Raw genomic sequence first — 20,847 nt, forward strand, 5'->3', positions numbered from 1 at the left:
CTTCACTACAGTAGCAATCTCAATAGGGCTTATTTTTGGGGGAGGGCTTATTTTAGAGGAATCTTACACAGTAAGGGGAGGGCTTATTTTCGGGATAGGTCTTATTATCGGGGAAACACGGTATGATAAACTGCAGATATCTCAAAAGAAAGACACTAGACTTAGGGGGCCTGAAAAAGGCTTCTTGCAGGAAAGTGGGGTTTTAGCTTAGACTTGAAGGAAGCCAGGGAATCCAGGGGGTGAAGATATGAAGGGAGACAGTTCCAGTCATGAGGAGTAGCCAGTAAAAAATGCATGGGAGTTGGAAGGTATAGCAAAGAGATTAATGTCACTGAATCTCAGAGTACTTAGGAGAATAAGGAGAAAGACTGGAAAGGAAGTGGCTAGGTTATGAAGGACTTTAAACACCAAAGGATTATTTGAACCTGGAGATAACAGGAAGCTACTTGGAGTTTACTGTCTTAAGAAGATCAAATCTACTCTTTAGAAAGATAATTTTGATAGCAGACTTAAAGCAGGGAAATGAACCAGATGGCTAATGGTATTCCAAGTGTAAGGTGATGCAGGACTATATCAAAGTGATGGCTGTGTCAGAGGAGAGGGGGTGTGACATGTCCCAGAGATACTTGCAAAGGTAGAATCCACAAGTCTTAGCAACAGATTGGAAATAGAAGGTGAGAAAGAGTCAGGAGTCAAGGATGACACCTAAGTTGTCAGCCTCAATGACTGGGAAGATGGTGATGTCCTCAACATTAATATGGAAATTAGGAAGAAAAAAAGGCTTTGGGAAAACATGAGTTCAGTTTTAGACACATTAAGCTTAAGACTTGTATGGGACATCTAGTTTGAGATGTCCACTAGGCAGTTGGAAAAGCCAAAACCATCATGCTTGGAATGCTTTCTTTACTGACCTCTCGGTCAATTAGATACAGGCAGCTAGGTGGTGAAGTAGATTGAGCCCCTGGTTTGGAGTCAGGAAGACCTGTGTTCAAATCCTGCCTGAGACACTTAGTACCTATGTGATCACTTAACCCCATTTGTCTCAGTTCTCTCGTCTGTAAAATAAGCTGGGGAAGAAAATGGCAAACCACTCCAGTATCTCTGCCAAGAAAACCCCAAATGGGGTCACCAAGAGTCAGACACAACTGAAATGACTGAACAACAAAACCACCCCAGTTAGATTCCTAGCTGCTTTTAAGGCTCAGTTCAAGTGATACCTCCCATTAAGAGGCTTTTCCCGATTGTGCCAGTTGTTATTGTTCTCAAATACAGAAATTGTTTTCTAAATTTTTTTGGTATATATCTCATATTTATCTTTGGACATGTTTCTCCTTTATAGAATGTAATCTTGAGGGCAGGGACTCTCATTTCTATCTTTATATCTCCAGAATCTAGGAACCCAATTACATCATGGTACAGTAGAAAGAGTGTTGGATTTGAAACCATAGGTCTGAGATTCAAATCCAGGATCTGCCAATTACTTTGTGACCTTTGGCAAATCATTTACCTTCTCTAGCCCTCATCTATAAAATGAAAGTTTTTGACTGGATAATCCCTGAGGATCCTTCTAGCTCTAATAATCTCCATAACCTTTCTAAGGATCTTGCTGGACAATTAAAGAAAAAAGTATCATAATGCTACATACCACATATTTTCATAATAAATTAAAATCTGTTAAGTTAGGTTAAGCAGAATGACCTTACAATAATTTCTTTTTTTTCCTTGGTTAGTAAGTGTTAAGTGTCTGAGGTCGGATTTGAACTCAGGTCCTCCTGACTCCAGGGCCAGTGCTCTATTCACTGCGCCTCTAGGTGCCCCCTTTACAATAATTTCACTCAGACTTTTCCATTTTGATTACAAATGTACATTTGCAACAAAGTGCTAGGCCCAGTATGAGAATGGAATGAATGGAAAGATGCTGAGATTTAGACTAGACCAGAGTCCTGTTGGCTAGTTGTATGACCTAGTCAAATCATTAAAAAAAAGTTTTAATTATTTTTTTCTGTAAAAATAAGGGGTGTGAACCTATTTTTGTTTAATGGTAGCCATCTCTAGGGTGGTGGGGAATGAAGAAAAAAGAAATTTACATGATAATATTGTTGTATTTGAAAGAAAGAGCAATTTATGGAGAGCAGATTGTCAGTTTCATGTGTATTCATCTTTTTTATTGTCCTATGCTATGAAAAAAGCTATAAAGGATATATGAAGAAAGATGTAAAAAAAAAAAATAAGGGGTGTGAGAAGGGGTAAGGGAGATTATTATACTAGATTAGCATTTTTCAAAACACATTTTACAAAACCTGGTCCAGATAGCTGTGAATAGAAGGGTTTCTTAAGAACACTCTCCATGCTGGTCATGTTTTTCCAAAGGAAAAAAAAAGTTTCCTGAAAATGGTCCTACATTATGAAATACTATATTGCATTATAACATTAAGTTCTGGTAGACCCAACCAGAAAAAGAACATGGGCTGATCCCATACCAAGAGGTAAACATTGGTACCCAAGAACCTTAAGAGGTGGAGAAATACAGTACAATCTCATGCCAATCCTCTGAGTAGAAGTAAGGGTGGATAATGACAAGAAACAGATGAACAGAATGACCAGAGAATACCATCATCAAACAGAAATTTATGGATAATATATATATTCTTAAAAGCTGAACTTATTTTGTCCCAAATGTTCCTGACTTTACCCCCAGACTAGACCAGTATTTACGACCCCCCTAGACCACCAGTCCTGCTTCCCACCCAACCCTCACAGCCATCATCTGAGGAAGCACCTCCTGGGGAGAAGGGGCTAGTTACCCTAACAGCCATTCCCCAGGCAGGTAAGCCAGCCTGCCTAAAGAAGCCAGGCACCCCGGGAGAGCAGGAGGCAGCATGTGTGGCAAGTTAAACCACCATCACCACCTCTCCCAGCAGCTTGGCCACTGCACCTGCAGGTGCTAAAGACCCAGATAGTTCAGTCCTTGGTGCCGTCCAGCATCTGACACGGATGTGAAGTGATGGGCATTAAGACGTGCTTTGTCAACACACGCCCAAGGCCATGGGTCCTTTCCACCTGCTCTCTTCCCCCTAGTACGGGTGCTCCGGGACAGCAGGTGCAGCCTTACTTTCCTATCTGTATCTCCAGCACTGAGGACAGTGCTTGGTGCCTTACCATGGTCGTTCAGTCGTTTTGCAGTCATTTCAGACTCTTCCTGACCCTATTTGAGTTTTCTTGGAAAAGCTACTGGAGTGGTTTGCCATTTCCTTCTCCAGCTCATTTTACAGATGAGGAAACGGAGGCAGACAGGGTTAATTGACTTGGCCAGGGTCACACAGCTAGAGGCCGCATTTTAACTCTGATCTTAAAAGATTCCAATGAGGCCTAGTGCCCTATCCACCGCATCACCTAGCTGCCCCTCCTGGCACCTAGTAAGCGTTTAATGTTTCCTTGCTTCCTTCAAGCGGCGCACTGGAAGGAGCACTGAGCGAGTCCCCATCTCCCCGGAAAGGCCATCCTGCTCCTCTCACTGAGCACCAGAAAGACGCGGGCCCAGCAAACCCGTTCGAAAAGCCAGGGGAGAAATCCCATCTTCCCGAGGCACGCTCTCCACTGCGGCCTGGGCCATCGGGGAAAGGAGCCCGGGGTCGCCCCGCGACCTTGCCTCCTGGCCGGGCTGCCACTTACCTCCTCTTCTTCGTCCTCTTCTTCGTCCTCTTCTTCCTCGCGCCCCGGAGCTTGCTCGCCCAAAGTAGTAGCCGCCATGGTCCACGGGTCTTTCCCCCAGCAGCACCCACTAGCGCAGCACCCACTAGCGCAGCACCCACTAGCGCAGCACCCACTAGCGTCACGTGATCGAGCACGGTGGGGTGGGGGCGGTGGTCTGCGCCGCCATCTTGAGGGCGGGCTGCTAAGAAGCCACTTCCTCGTTCTCCAGTTTCGGCCCCGCCTCTTCCGCTGAAAGACCCGCCCCCCGGCCCTCCCGGCGGAACGGAAGAACAGGCACTCCGGCAGAGGGCGTTCGTGAACTTTCTTGCTCGAGTTTCTCCCTCTTTGTGCCATCTCTGAGTCCTGAACCCAGGCTGCGGGCGCCTGAGGGAAATGCCGGACTTAGGGCGGGGTCTGCGGGCCAGGTGAAATCGGCCGGGTGTTCTAGCCTCTTAGGCCTTGCTTATGTACGCTGCCAGGCGGCGCTCCTGTCCGAAGTAAATTAACTGAGCAAGCATTTATTAAGCACCTACCACGTGCGGTGGGAACTAGTGTATCTTGTTGGTCGAGTCAGCAAGCATTTACTGAGCCCTTACTGTGTGGGAAAGGCAACCACTGGGTCTCGTACGTTCCAGATGATATACACGTACACGCATGGGGAAGGCGATGGCAGCCGGTGGGCCTCCCACCAAAGGGGAGACGTGGAAGAAGCCCGAGGCAGAATGCAGGAGGAGAAGCCGGAGCGCGCCAGCTTGGGCTCCCCCAGCTCCAGGCTCCGTCAGAGATTCGAACCCCTAACTTCTGACTTCACCGCTCAGCATTCCCTTAAGTCAATGAGCTTTTATTAACTGGCAGACACTCTTCTAATCGCTTGTATTACAAAAAAAAAAAAAAGAGCAAAAGCAGCACCGGCTTTGCCCCCAGTTCAGGCTGGCGCTGATCAAGTGGGACCTTAGGTGACAGGGAGACGAGTTGAATGAGAGGAAAGGAAGGGTTCTGGACAATTTGTAGAAGAGTGTTCATATACAATTTTTAAAAATTGTAATAGCGACTTGTTTTGCACCAAGATAAAACTAAATAATGTACATAAAGGACTTTAAAGTGCTATATAAACCCTAATTATTACTAGAGATGTCATTACCTCCAGAAAGGCCATTGAGATACAAAATGGAAAAAAATGACGTGTCCTTGCTTAGCAATAGCTTACAATTAAATGGAGGGCGTGGAGAGGTCCAAGCACAAATAAGCATATAGAATGTCTGGTGCTGGGACCAAAGGAAAGGTGCCAAGTGCTCTGGAAAATTTTCAAAAAGGGAAAGATCATTTTCAGCTCGGGGATTGGGGAATACTTCATGGAGGAGGTGGCACCTGAACTGGTTTAATCATAGCCTTCTGTCTACTGAACTACTGAAAGGATCTTTTGCCCATCCAGGTAAGGATACATTTCGGCAGTCCTTTAGATTTCCACTCCATTCATTGCAACCCCATTCCAGATGAGATTTCAGATCCTGAAATGTTATTAAACCTTGTTAGTAAAGCAAGATGAGTAATGAAAGTATCTTCAATTTTGGCCAAAGTTCTGATGTTCTTTCTACTTATCTGTGGTTCTAAACACAATGCTTATGTCTAGAATTGTAAAATACAACTAATCAAAAAGGTAATCTAGGCTGATGGAAGGGGAGGGAGGCTGCCGTACAATTGATTGTAATTGGATTATCACCTACTCAAGCCTGGGTAATGCAGTTCCTGTATCTGAGAAATGGAACTGGTAGTTAAAATTTCGTATTTTAAACTCTGCCACTAGGAGGAGACAAATGAATTAAAGATTACTATGATTCTGCTTTCAAAGCACTTGAAAACAATAAAATATATGAAGATGTAGTTCATCTTTAATCAGTATTTCAAAGATCCACCATTTCACTGGTGTGGATGGACAGATCATTTCTCTGTTTTTTGACAAAATGTGACAAGTAGGAGCTTGGAGACCATGGCATTAGTAACGAGACATATTCTAAAGATAGTTATTTTTGAGGATGTGGTTGCATTAGCTGTATATTGCATATTTAGACTATAAATTGCAGGAGTTGTCAGTCTGTATCAGTATAGAAAGCTTCCAAATTGGTAATTTCCTAAATGGATGAAATCACAAGTGTGGACAGCTTCCCTCCTTCTTTTCCCACTCTCCCCACTCCACCAAAAAAAAAATTAGGGCGTAAAAAGCAGACTCAAAGTGAGGAAGATTTGGGTTCAGTTTTTACCACCAGGCTGTGTGACTCAACAAGTCATTTATCTCCCAATCCCTCAGGCAGCTAATTTTTTAAGACTGTAATTTGCAGGACAGTTGCCTAATCTGCATTCCATGAGGAAGTCTCTTCAATAGGAATTTCCCTACATCAATGAAATCACAGGTGCAGACCAGGATTATTACTACATAATTTAGGGAGAGAGAATAATTATTTGTCTAGGAGAGAAAGGATGGGCTACAGCCCAGAAATATCCCAACTTTTATTTAAGGAAAAGAGAAAATTATCAGTAGTACCGAAATTAAAACCAGTTTAAGAAATTTTTATGGTATCCTTTATAGCTTTAAAAATGAGAAACATCTTATAAGACAGCCTTGCCTTCTAACATGTGTGACCTTGAGCAAGTCTCTTAGTTTCTTTTAAAAATGTTTTATTTTTAAATTTTGAACTTAAAAAAAACCATTTCCACATATATAACAGAACACAAAACACAAGGATTGTATATGAAATCATGACTCTGTATTTCATACTACTTTTTTAAAAAGTTATGATAAATTTCACAAACATTATTTCCAAGACTGTTATGTTTCTGTCTTTTCTTCTGTTTCTATTCTATGCATTTTAAAAAGCCTGTTTCCATGTTCCTCTTATTTTTTCTTTTGGTGTCAGTCATTGCTAACCTCCCTTTCTACTTCAAATTCCTCCCAATTAAAAAAAAAGAAAAGAAAAAAACCTTTTTGTAACAAATAAGCATACTCAAGCTAAATAAATCCAAGGATGTTCAAAAATGTATCTCTTCCTGTTCTATCCACTACCACTCTGTACTATCCACTACCACTCTTGGGAGTGGACTGATAATGTTTTTCTTTTCTTTTTCAAATTAATTTTTTTCATTTATAAAATTTGATTTTCCTCTTCCTCCCAATCCCCTTCCCTTTGGAGGGAAAAAAAAGAGAAATACAAAACAAAACCCTTGAAATAAATATGAATGGTCAACAAAAACGAATTCCCACATTGGCCAGGTCCAAAAAATGTATGTCTCAGTCTGTACTGTGAGCTTATCACCACTCTGTTAAGAGGTAGATATAGGTGTCAGGAGGACTTGGCATTCATATCCAGCCTCAGATACTTAAGCTAGCTGTGTGACCCTGGGCAAGCCACTTAACCCCATGACCTCCAACAACATCAAAAAAAAAGAAGTAGACATACTTCATCGTTGAGTCATCTGGAATCATAGTTGGTTCCATGCATTGGTTATAATTCTTAAATCTTTTCAGAATTGTTTGTTGTTACAGTGTTGTTATTTTATAAATTCTCTTTGTTTTCTTCACTTCTTTCTGCATCAATGTGTCAATGAAACATTCCCCATAATTATTTCTTATGACACAATAGTATTTCATTATATTCAAATAGCATAATTTATTCTTCCATTCCCCAATTAGTGGACACCCCCTTAGTTTTCCAGTTCTTTTCCATCACAAATAGAGCTATAAATATTTTTGTACATATGGGTCCTTTTCCTCTTTCTTTCATCTCTTTAGGGTATAGGCTTAGTAGTGGCATCACTTGATTAAAGGATGCACAATTCAGTAACTTTGGAGGCATAATTCCAAATCGCTTTGCAGAATAGCTATATTAATTGACAACTATACTAGCAGTGCATTAATGTCCCTGTTTTCCTGCAACTGCTCCAGCATTTATCAATTTCCTTTTTAAAATCAACTTTGCCAATCTGATCAGCATGAAGTAGAACCTTAGATTTTATTTATTTTTCATTTTGCTAATTATTAGTGATTTGGTTAGGTTACATGTTTCACCATAGGCCCTCTGAAGATATACTTGGTCATTGTCTTGATCAGACTTTAAGTCTTTCCATTATTTCTCTTTACAATTTTGTTGTTGTGGCCTAAATTTCTCTTAGTTCTGCTCACTTGATTTTTTATCAGAGTTCTTACTACCCAGGATTCTTTGCAAACATCTTTCCTCTTTTCTTATAGCTCAGTAATATTCCATAACATTTATATACTACAGTGTATTTGATGGAATCCTAGTAGAGTTATCCCCAGGCCCAATATTCTAACTTCATTGTAGGCCTCACCGAACAACAGCACTGTACCTATCCAGCCCCTCCCTGCCAATATCCTATATTCTTCATATATGCCTCACTGCTCACCAGAACATCAGGTGTGTCTATGAACTCACATTTCTCACAGAAACAGCAGGAGTGTCCATGTGATGGGATCCCAGACACTGCCTCTAGTTAGCCACTGACCCCAGACCCATTCCTCATATTTCCCACACAAATGGGTGTGTCCATGCACTCAACCTCAACCATATTATCCATCTTGACCAGACAAGACCACAACAGCTAGCTAATCAGAAGACAGTAGCACCAGGATGTAGAGCAGGATGCTTGACCACCAAACCATAGAAGGGGCCCGTCCTAAGATAGCACCTGCACAGTAATAGTAAAGAACTGACTTAAAATGAACTTATGATGTAGAGAGGCTTATTATAATATCGTTACCACACATAAATAAATAAAACAGGTTTTTCTGTATGTATTGTGGGTAACTGCATGTGCAGTTCCACTGAGGCTGGGACCCCTCCTCCATTACCTAATCCCTTAACAAACTCCTCCTGCCTTTTTAATATTAATCATATTCCTATATACTATGTAAATTTGGATTGTATAATCAGCATCATATTCTCTATCTTGCCTTATTGAAGTTGCTAATTCCTCTAAGGAACTTAGCCACTTGCCAGAGCATGAAACCACAAAACTATAATAAATCTTTCCAGCTGGCTTGGAGTCAACCTGAGTCTTTGAAATTCTTTTCTGACATCCCATCACAACTCTACCTGACCCTCTAGATATTCAGACATTCCCCAACTTATGGGCTACCTCTACTTAGATTCTCTTTTATTTTTTCCCCTTTCCTACTTTGAGTACCCTCTTCTCCCTTCAAGATAAGGAAGTTTGTTTTGTGTGTGAATATTTATTGTTGTTTAGTTGTGTCAGAACTCTTTGTGACCCTGTGGACCATAGCATACCAATACTATCCATACAGTTTTCTTGGTAAAGATCCTGGTGTGGTTTTTAATTTTCTTCTCAAGTGGTTCAAGGCAAACAAAGGTTAAATGATATGCCCAATGTCACACAGCTTTCAGAAGTATAGGATCTGAACTCAGGTCTTTATAACTCCAGAACCAACACTCTATCCAATGAACCACCCAGTAGAATTTCCTTTATTATTTTCCTTAATTCCTCCTCCATTTCCACTCAGTCCCTGTTGAGTTTGATGTATTTCTACATTAAACTGTTTGTATGTGTGTGTGCATGTTCAACTCTTCTTTGTCTATTTCAGATGAGAGTAATGTTCCTTTGATGCCTACTTTCCCTATTCTTCCTTCCACACTTGTAAATTCTTCTAATGTATCCTAAATATAAGAAATTACAAGTTTTACTTATCCCTTTCTTCCTTCTTTTTTACACTATTGTATATCTTGTATTCTCTCTTCTTTTTCCCCTTTTAAAACCCTCAGATCAGAACCAATCTACCCCCAGGATCCCTGTTTTTCTTATTTATTTCCTTCATTATTCTTTGAGCATAATTAAGGTTCTGAAGGGACACTTGTTTCCTTCTCCTTTTAGAATGTTAGTACTAAATCATCATAGAATCCCTTCTAACTGCCCAAATGTAATGGAAATGCAAATTTAAAGATCTTCCCTGCCCCTAGGCTAAAGTGCACCAGGAGCCTGGGGTGGGAGGCTTGTTTTTCAGTTGATACTTTTTGATTGGCCAGTGGGTCCAAAAGGTTGTTACATTCTCTGAGCCAGGAGAAGGCTATATAAGCCCTGATGTGTAGCTTTGTTTTGGGGGCTCACTTTGAGAAGTGTTCTGTGATTTGATCTGGATTCTGGGAAGCCATTGTCCAGAGGGGCCCCCCCCTTGAAACCCAGATGTTGTTTGGTATGGATGTAATGGCTGGACAGTTTGGAAACTGTCTATTTGATCTGTTTCTGTCTTGATAATTCTGTCTGTATATTCTGAAGTTCGGGGTGCTGACCTTTTCCCCTGAACAAGGTAAATGATATATGTCTGACTGATTAAAGTAAGCTTGTTAACCCATTTTGAGTTGCTTTCCTTTAACAAAGCAGATCTAAGAACCTGTATTGGCAGCAAATCCTGAGGTCACTTGGGGTGCTTGCGGCTACACCAAATAGATTTGCCTTTCTAACTTTCTCTGGACTCCTGTGTTGATATTTTGAAGTTCCTACTCAGCTCTGGTCTTTCCATCAGAAATGCTTGAAGGTGCTCTGTTTCATTAAAGATCAATTTTTCTCCCTGTAGGATTGTACTCAGTTTTTCAGAATAAGTTATTCTTGGTTGTAAGCCTATCTCTTTTTGCCTTTTCAAATATTATATTCCAAGATCTCTCATTTATAGTATATGCTGGAAGGTCTTGTGTGATCCTGATTGTGGTTCATTAGTACTTGAACTGCTTCTTTCTGGATTTTGGCTATGACATTTCTGGGACTTCTTTTAAAGTTCTTTCAGAGGTGATTGGTGGATTCTTATCTTCATTTTGTCTTCTGGCTCTAATAGGTCTGGGCAGTTTTCTGATTTATGATTTCTTGAAAAATGGGGTTCAGGCTTTAAAAACATATCTTTCAGGTTGTCCAGTGATTCTTAAATTATCTTTCCTTGACCTGTTTTCCAGGTCAGGTACACACACACACACACACAACTGACATACATGTATGTATGTATGTGTATATATCATACCTTTTACATTTTCTTCTATTTTTTCAAACTTTTAATTTTGTTCTAATATCTCTTGCTATCATAGGGTTATTTATTTCTGGTCCATTTTTGTTTTTAAGAAATTCCTTACCTAGGTATGAGAAATAAGCAAAGGTAAACATGAGTAAGCAAATATAAGAGATTGAACAACAACAAATTGTTTATATTCTAAAATTGGGAGTTGATACATGTGTTTCCTTAAAATCCTAGCATCATCAGTTTGGTATGAGAGTCTAATTAGAGGCCCCAAGAATGATCCTATAACAAGAATGTTATGTTTTTAATGATCTTAAAAGAAGACTGAGAAAGGAGGGGAAGAAGAATATACTGAGTTGGGGCTAGGTGAAGAAGAAGGATGGGGGAAATTATCTCACATAATTAAGATGCATAAATAGAAGTCTACCCAAACAAGGAGGAAGGAGTTGGAGGTGGGAGGGTGGTGGAGATAAGACTCACTCTCATCTGAACAGATCAAAAAAGAGAAAAATACACATACACATTGCTGGGTTTAGATATATATTTTACTCAACAGGGAAACAGAAGGAAAAGGAAGAAGAAAAATAAGGAGAATAGATTTAGGGAGAGACTAGTCTTAAGCAATACAAACTTAACTCAGAAGGGTAAATTTCATAGAGATTTTTTTTTTAAAGAAAAAGGATAAAAATCTGGTTTTGGTCTCTGAGCCAGCAATAGAGAAGAGCAACAAGGGAATAGTTGAATTGCGGCAAACCTAGAGCACCAGTGATGAGATCACTCCTTTCTCACAATCGTCTTTTTCTTTATAAAGAAGAGGCAGGAAAAATATATAAACAGAAAAAATGATAGAGGAAAAAAACCACAATTAACAATCATAACTATGAATGTGAATAGGATGAAGTCATCCATAAAATAGAAGAAGGTGACAGAATACATTAGAAAGCAGAATTCAACAATATGTTGTTTACAAGAAACAAGCTTGAAATAGAAAGATGTACACAGTTAAAATAAGGGGCTGGAGCAAAATCTATTATGTTTCAACTGAAGCAAAAAAGGCAGGAGTAGCAAGCATGATCTTAGACAAAGCAGCAACAAAAACAGATGATTAAAAGAGATAAATAGGGAAACTTTATGTTGCCAAAATGTACCATATACAATGAATTTATATCATTGCTAAACACATATAGACAAGTAAAAGTCCATACCAACAAGGAGGGAAGGGGTGAGAGGAAGCAGTTGATTCTTGAACCTCCATCTCGTCTGAGTCAAAGGAGGGAAAAATAACACACATTCAGATACAGAAATACATATTACTGCACAGGAAAACTGGAGGGAAAGGGGAGAAATGAGAGGCGAGAATAAGAGGGAGGATAGATTAAAAGAGGAAGTAGTACTGAGCAAAACAAACTGTACAAAAATATTTATAGCAGTCCTTTTTTTGGTGGCAAAGAATTAGAAACTAAGAGAATTTCTACCAATTAGGTAATGGCTGAACAAGTTACAGTATATGAATATTATAGAATACTATTGTACTATAAGAAATGACAAAGGGGATGACTTTAGAAAAACCTGGGAGTACTTATATGAACTGATGAAGAATGAGGGGAACAGAGTCAGAGAAGTTTATACAATGACAGTAATATTATGAAGACAAATAACTTTGAAAGACTTAGGAATTCTGATCAACAGAATAAACAGCCACAATTACAGAGGACACATGATAAAACATGCTACCCACCTCCTAAAGGAGAAGGTTCTGAGTAGAAAGGTGATGAATTCCTAATAGAAAGATGATGAATTAAGAGCATGGATTGAGACCTACAGCTAGGTCCCAATTAGTGTAAATAATAATACCCTGAAGTGGTCACATTAGAATTTACACAGAACATTTTCAGTGGGCTGCAGCCAATTACCTTATAAATATGCAATTATAACTTTGAATAGTGTGAATTAGAAAACATTAATCACTTCAGAGGATTCATTATTTGCACTAATGGGGACTTTACTATTTTTAGAAATATAATTAATGCAGGAATTTGTTTCCACTATACATGTGTATAATAGGGGTTTTGTTTTTCTTTCTCAATGCAAATGAGAGGGAGAAAAGGCATATTTCTGTTAGTCAAAAATAAAATTAAATTAAACTGGAAAAAAAGAAAAGGAGTTAGTGAAGCTTGTTAAAATTATGTTTAAACCAAGAATATTCCTTTGCCCTTCACTGCAATCCTATGAGCTTGGCAAGGCACTATTTATTATTTCCATTTTATAAATGCAGAAACTGAGGCTTAGAGATTAAGTGATTTGCTTAAAATCACATAGCTAAGAAGCAGCAGAGCCAGGACATGAAATGGATTATTTTGACCCAAAGTATAATGATCTTTCTATTATATCATGGTACCTCTGTATTAGGGAACTGAAATAGCAACTGGAGCTATGATTTCCTTGGTATTAGGAACTCCAAGATAAGGAAATTCCCTCTATCAATGCAAGTCAGCACCTCCTCTACAATTTATAGAGTGGTGCTTATAATCACTGAGAAATTAAATGATTTGCCCAGGGTTACCCAGCCAATATGTGTTACAAAGCAATGCATTATCTCCTTCCTACCAAATAAAAATAGCTGGCTTAAATCTGTAATAAAATGCATATCTGGGTCATCACCTTTATTCCTAAATAGTCGTACCTTCCAAAGTTGACATCATCCTAAGTTTTCTTTGTCCTCTACATTCAATTTATTAAATGCTATTAATTTTCCTCCCTGTTTCTACAACTTTCACATTTTTCTGAATCTTCATCTCCTTGCACCTGGATTATTGCAATGATTTTTATTTGGTTTCCTTGCCTCTAGTTTTTCTCCAGCTTGCCTATACCAAGCATATCATCATCATCATCATTCCCACTAGTGAATGAGCCATTTCAAATGTTTTCATTACAGTTGCCTCAAGTGGCTCTTCTCATTCCTTGTCATATCAAGTCCAAAATCAGCTTCACATTCAAACTCAAGGTCTGCTCTTCCCCTCCATCTTTTTTCTAAACTTCTATTTTTAATATTAAAAATACTAACATGACTTTAGTAATAAAAAACAAAACATGCAATTGTAATGGAAATGCAAATTTAAAGATCTTCCCTGCCCCTAGGCTAAAGTGCACCTGGAGCCTGGGGTGGGAGGCTTATTTTTCAGTAGATACTTCTTGATTGGCCAATGAGTTAATAAGGTTGTTACATTCTCTGAGCCAGGAGAAGGCTATATAAGCCCTGATGTGTAGCTTTGTTTTGGGGCTCACTTTGAGAAGTGTTCTGCGATTTGATCAGATGAAATTCTGGGAAGCCGTTGTCCAGAGCCCCCCGGCTTTGAAACCCAGATGTTGTTTGGTATGGATATAATGGTTGGACAGTTTGGAAATCTGTCTACTTGATCTGTTTCTGTCTTGATAATTTTGTCTGTATACTTTGAAGTTCGGGGTGCTGACCTTTTCTCCCTGAACTAGGTAAAACATACATATGTTTGACTGATTAAAGTAAGCTTATTAACCTATTTTGAGTTGCTTTCCTTTAACAAAGCAGATATAAGAACCTGTGGTGGCAGACACCCTGAGGATGCTTGGGGTGCTTGCTGCTACAGCAATATAGATAGCTTCAGCAGGCATTGCACAATATAACATGTAATTAAGATAATAGTGTTATTAGAGATTGCCTTTTGTCATCCCATCTTATCTACAAAATAGAAGCAGTAAAAGTAGTTGGAAAGAGCATTCCACAGCAAGTAAAAAAGATCTAGGTTTTAGTTCCAAATCTACCACTAGTTAGCTATGTGATATTGTTCCAGTCACTTAACTTCTCTAGGGTCTTATCTGTAAAATAAAAGGATTTAAGGGGCAGCTAGGTGGTTCACCAGCCCTGGAGTCAGGAGGACCTGAGTTCAAATCCTGCCTCAGACACTTAAACCAAAAGCTAGCCATGTGACCTTGGGCAAGTCACTTAACCCCAATTGCCCTCCAAAAAGCAAAAATAAATAAATGGATTAATTAGATGATCTTTAAGATTCCTTTCTTTAGGGGCATCTAGGTGGATAGAGCTTAGGCTCTGGAATTTGGAGGACCTGAGTTCTAATCCAGCCTCAGACACTTAATACTTACTAGCTGTGTGACCTTGGGCAAGTCACTTAACCCCAATTGCCCTGCCTTCCCCCCTTCAAAAAAGAACCCCCCCCAAAAAAAAAGATTCCTTCTTTAAAACTTTTATTAGTACTATATATGTAACCTGTGCCTTTCCTTCCCCCTGGGAGTTTTCAAGGATCACATACTTAAATGAGCACAAAGAAGAGCTAGATGTTGGTGTGTGTGTATATATATATATATATATATATATATATGTGTGTGTGTGTGTGTGTGTGTGTGTGTGGAGGTCATATTTGATCAAGAAAGACAATATATAAAAAAAAAGAAAAAAATTAAATAAAAAAAAAACTTTGAGGCAAAGCCTTACACCCATTAGCTTGGCAAAAATGGACAAAAGAGGAAAATGACAATTTTGGGACGGAGTTTGGGATAATAGAGACAGTAATGCACTGGTAGAGTTGCGAAGTGGTTGAACCATTCAGAAAAACAATTTAGAAGTATAACCAAAAAGTTACAAAACTATGTATACCTTTTTTTTCCTTTCCATTTTTCCTCTGCATTTTTATTTTTATTTTTATTTTTTTTTGGTCTTTCTTAATTTGTTTACTTTTAGTTTACAAAATTCATTTCCTCAATTCCTTGAGTTTCAAATTTTCTCTCTCTCTCCCCCTCCCTGCCCCCCATGGTGTCATACAATCAAGTATAGTATCTGCAAATACTTGCACATTAGACATTAGTCAGGTTATAAAGAAGTATTGTATCAGATGGAATGAACAATGGGAAAGAGGAAACAAAACCAAACAAGAAAAAGAAAGAGAGCAGGTAGTTTGCTTCAATCTGGATTCAAACTCAGTTCTTTCTCTGGATATAGACATCTCTCTCCATCATGAGACTTTTGGGGCTGACTTATAACCCTGAATTGCTGAGAAGAGTCCAGTCTATCAAAGTTGGTCATCACACATACGTTGTGTCTGTAATTGTGTACAAACTTCTCCTGGCTCTACTCTTCTCACTCAGCATCAGTTCGTATAAGCCTCTCCAGGTAAATATGAAGTCAATCTGCTCCTCGTTTCTTATAGCACAATAGTATTCCATTACATGCATATACCACAACTTGTTCAGCCATTCCCCAGTTGATGGGCACCCCCTTAATTTCCAATTCTTTGCCACCACAAAAAGAGCTGCTATAAATATTTTTGTACATGTGGGTCTTCCTCCCACTTCCATGATCTCTTTGGGATGCAATTCTAGAAGTGGTATTGCTGGGTCAAAGGGAATGAAATTATTTATAGCCCTTTGGGCATATTTCCAGATTGCGCTCCAGAATGGTTGGATCAGTTCACAACTCCACCAGCAATGCATTAGTGTTCCAATTTTTCCACATCCTCTCCAGCATTTGTCATTTTCCTGTTTTGTCATCTTAGCCAATCTGACTGGTGAGATGTGGTACCTCAGAGTTGTTTTGATTTGCATTTCTCTGATCAATAGTGATTTAGAGCATTTTTTCATATGCTTATAGATATCTTTAATTTCTTCCTGTTCATATCCTTTGACCATTTATCAATTGGGGAATGACTTGTATTCTTATAGATTTGACTCAATTCTCTGTATATTTAGAAATGAATTAATCTGGTACTAGAAATGTTTAGCAGTAGCAATTAGAGAAGAAAAAGAAATCAAAGGAATCAAATTAGGCAAAGATGAGACTAAGCTATCACTCTTTGCAGATGATATGATGATATACTTAGAGAATCCTAGAGAATCAAGTAAAAAACTACTTGAGACAATAAATAAATTTGGCAAAGTCGCAGGATATAAAATAAACCCACATAAATCCTCAGCATTCCTATATATTTGTAATGAAATTCAACAGCAATTGATAGAAAGAGAAATCCCATTTAAAGTTACTGTAGGCATTATAAAATATTTGGGGATCTACCTGCCAAAACAAACCCAGGACCTATATGAACACAACTACAAAACACTTTTCACACAAATAAAGTCAGATCTAACTAATTGGATAGACATCAATTGCTTGTGCCTGGGTCAAGCTAATGTAATAAAAATGACAATTTTACCTAAATTAAATTATATATTTAGTGCCATACCAATCAATTTACCAAAAAACTACTTTATAGAGCTAGAGAAATTCATTTGGAAGAACAAAAGGTCCAGAATATCAAGGCAATTAATGAAAAGAAATGCTAGGGATGGTGGACTAGCTATACCAGATTTTAATCTATACTATAAAGCAGCAGTCCTCAAAACTACTTAGTACTGGCTGAGGAATAGAGTAGTGAATCAATGGAATAGACTGGGTACAAGAGACTCAGCAGTCAATGACTATAGTAATCTACTCTTTGAAAACCCAAAGACCCCAGCTTTTGGGATAAGAACTCACTATTTGACAAAAACTGCTGGGAAAACTGGAATATAGTATGGCAGAAACTAGGCAAAGGCCATTATCTAACACCATATACCAAAATCAAGTCTAAATGGGTCCATGATCTAGGTTTAAAGGCTGATACTGTAAGCAATCTGGGAAAGCAAGGAATAGTCAGATTTGTGGAAAGGGGAAGACTTTATGACCAAACAAGAATTAGAGAGCATTATAAATGCAAAATGGATTATTTTGTTTTGTTTTATTTATTTTAGTTTTTGACATTCACTTCCATAAATTTCAAATTTTCTCCCCCTTCTTCCCCAAGAAGGCTTGCAATCTGATATGGGCTTTACACATACATTACTATTAAACACATTTTCGCATTAGTTATGTTGCATAGAAGAATTATAACAAATGGAAAAAACCGTTTGAAAAAAAAAACAAAACAAAAAAGAAAAAAAAAGAAAAACAACATATACATATGTAACTATATACAGAAGAAATACTAAGTAAATCATCATAACCTGTTATATTTTATTGGACCACTCACTTTAATTTTTCAAAATCATTTCTTGCTGATTTCCAACATAGTTCTGCTTCACTCAAGAGTATCTACAATCCTCTAGATACATTTTGCTAATTCTTACCTTTTTCCTTTGTGCCATTTGCTCTCACCAGGAACAACTAACTTCATTCCTCTTCCAGCAATTCATAATCACGACTTCCTTCCAGATAGGACTGAAGGTTCACCTCCTCAGAAGGCTTTCTTCTTAGATTCATATAACCATAGACAGAAGTGTAAAGGACCTTAAAGTTCAGCTGGTTCACCCTCCCTCCTCATTTTACAGATTAGAAAACTGTGATAAGAGTTGAGGAGAGGTGAAGGGACTAACAAAGTGAAACAAGTAGTAAGAGGCAAAGCCAGCATTTAAACTAAAATCATTCAGCTTCAAATCCAGAGGCTTTTCTACATGAGATATCTGTAAAGCAATTAGCAAGCACAGTGCCTGGCACACAGGTGGTGCGGTGAATAGAGCACAGGCCATAGAGTCAGGAGGACCTGAGTTCAAATCCAGACTCAGACACTTGACACACTATCTCTGTGACCTTGGGCAAGTCACTTAACCCCATTGCCCTGCCTTCCCCCCTCCAAAAAGGCGAATAAATATTGTTCCCTTCTCCTTATCACTTCACCTCTACTATGCTGCATCTCTTGAGTGTCCAAACAGAAGGGTTGGCCTTGACAAGGAGAAGTGCCACTTCTTCCTCAGAGATAAATAAAAGGGGGGCTCTCTATGCCTCCTTTGGCATAAATGAGCTTTGAAATTAGGAAAGATGAAAGATCTTGTGATGAATAAACCTCAATTTTCTCAGCAAAGTGGGTGGTAAGGATATGTGCAAAGGAAAAAAGAAAAAGGAATGTTGCAAGAGTAGAATAGAAAATCAAGGGAGAATGCCAGGCAGGAGTAAGGGTTCAATTAAGATTGGGTAATATGAATTTTAACAGACCTCATTTGTATAGTGGTATGACTTTCTCAAGCTGCTTTTATCAGCAAGGTAGTAGGAAATGTGGTGATTAAAGAAATTTGAGATTTATTTATTTTATTTTATTAGTGAGGTCAACCCATTATTAATAAAAGAATAGTTATTTGGTCATCTCTCTTAGACCAAAGACCCCTAATGGTGGTGGGCTCACAGTTAATATGCCCTTCAAAGAGTAGATGTTTAGATGTTCCTGAGGGGTGCCAATCAACTCCTGATTGGTAAACACAGTGGGAGATGGTCTATATTAAAATTAGGGTCTTGGGATAGTGACTGAAGTTCTGGAAATCTTGGTCCAAGAGACATCAATTTCCATATCACCTGACTTGACCCTTAAGGGAGAATCAACATTTTCTCCAGACCTGTCTGAGCAAACACAAAGAGCAGGAATAAACCCATTAGCCCAAACTTAGAATTTCTTTTACTGTGTGATTAGATCCTGGCTGGGGTAAATCTTTAAGAGAGATTTCCTAAACTGGTTGGTTTCTGGATGAGGAAGTAGAAAAGGGGAAAAACCTTGGTTCTAATACAATAATTAGTTATTAAATATAGGAGAGAAATATTCATTTCTCACAAAAAGAAGGTAGATGGTAGAACTGGTCCACCCTGAGGATTTCTATGAGTGGTTGAGAACAATGTATGTTATGAAACTGAATATGTTAGAATATGTTATAAATATATTAGAGACTGAAAAGAAGAAAATAAGATCAAAGGAGAGGTTGACAGACTAGGATTACAAGGAAGCAAGGAGAGACTAGAGGTAGCAATGAAGATAGAGTATATGTTAGGAAGAGTGAGGCTGAAGGAGACTTAGAAAATCAGGATATCAGAAGGAGGAATTTCACAGTTTAAACTCATGTGAGTGGCACAACTCTGGGTGATATTAAGTTCTGAAGTATCATTTCTAAAGTAGAATGAAGTTGTAGTTCATGAGAGTTCAGGTTGACAAAATGCAAGACCAGAGGCTTGAGGGGACATCAGTGCATTTATCAAAGCCCCCATGATGGGGTACAGGCTCAGGGAACCCCCTTGAACTCTACTTGAATCGTCCTACTTGATCTGGCATTTGCCTGAGACTATAAGCCTTTCATTATGGCTATGCCCAATTCTCTGCTACCTACCATAGCCATTTATTGTCTGTTATCTACTTCACACCCTTGATCCTATCAAAACCCCATTCTCTTGGTTCCTGGTATCCCACCTCTTGTCACCCCAACCTACTGACCACTTCCATCAAGATCCTCCCTATACCCCCTCTTCCTCAGACTACTTGGCCAACTGTACATTCCTCCCACAGTCTTTCTGTATATAAGATCCATCTTAGCCTCCATTAAAGGGCTCAGATTCAGTCTGGGTCCCAGCACCCCTAGACCTCAACAGAGTGACATGTAGACATCTTGAAGGCAGGAACTGTTTTACTTTTGTCTTTATATCTCTAGTGCAATCACTATGTACTTTGTCCATTGTAGGGCATAAATGTTTTCTGGATTAAATTTAACTATGAAAGTACTGGGCTCATAGCAGGCACACAGTATTTGTTAAATCAACAAGTCACATTAATGGGGTACAGGCTCTGGGAAACCCCTTGAACTCTGATGAAATCTTCCCACTTGATGAAGCATTTGGAGGCCATAAACTTTTCATTATAGCTAGGCCCAAATCTGTGTTACTCTTAACCTAGCCTAGCCCTCCATGGTCCAGCTACTTTCCACTTTGATCCTATCAAAATATCTATACCCAAATCTGTTACCCTTAAACTAGCCTAACCCTCCTTTGTCTGTCATTTCCAGGTAGCCTTGAGTTATTTCCCACCCTTAATCCCATTCCTGGAGTCTGACCTCAGTTTCATCAAAGATCCTCCTTAGATTCCTCCTCAAGACCCTCCCCAAACTCCTCCTCTAGACCACCTCTGAATCCTCCCACAATCTTTCTGTATGTAAGATCCATTTTACCTCCATGAAGAGGCTGAGATGAATCTAGTGCAGACTCACTCTGTCAGATTATTCTTGCCTGCTTGTCCAATGCAAGTGTCACAAATACTTAGGTTCCTTAAGAGTCTACCCATTATGACAAATCTTTACTT

The 20,847-nt window shown here is 38.9% G+C and overlaps 1 protein-coding gene across 3 annotated transcripts in view; it reads right to left on the minus strand.

Moving 5' to 3' along the window:
* GTF3C6 (general transcription factor IIIC subunit 6) overlaps nt 1-3,938 on the minus strand; it is a 13,023-nt gene extending 9,085 nt beyond the window's left edge. For 2 of the 3 annotated variants that reach the window (XM_069077044.1, XM_069077043.1), the window contains exon 1: nt 3,673-3,938. In XM_069077044.1, the coding sequence (XP_068933145.1) occupies nt 3,673-3,750 (78 nt within the window). In that variant the 5' untranslated portion in view covers nt 3,751-3,938. The remainder of the gene's footprint in view (nt 1-3,672) is intronic. The other variant, XM_069077042.1, reaches the window with a different exon arrangement.
* Between the last annotated feature and the right edge of the window lie 16,909 nt (nt 3,939-20,847).

The sequence above is a fragment of the Petaurus breviceps genome, unplaced genomic scaffold (assembly GCF_028583685.1).
Source record: "Petaurus breviceps papuanus isolate PSGF00001 unplaced genomic scaffold, PetGlider_PUasm1.0 90977, whole genome shotgun sequence".
NCBI lineage: Eukaryota > Metazoa > Chordata > Mammalia > Diprotodontia > Petauridae > Petaurus > Petaurus breviceps.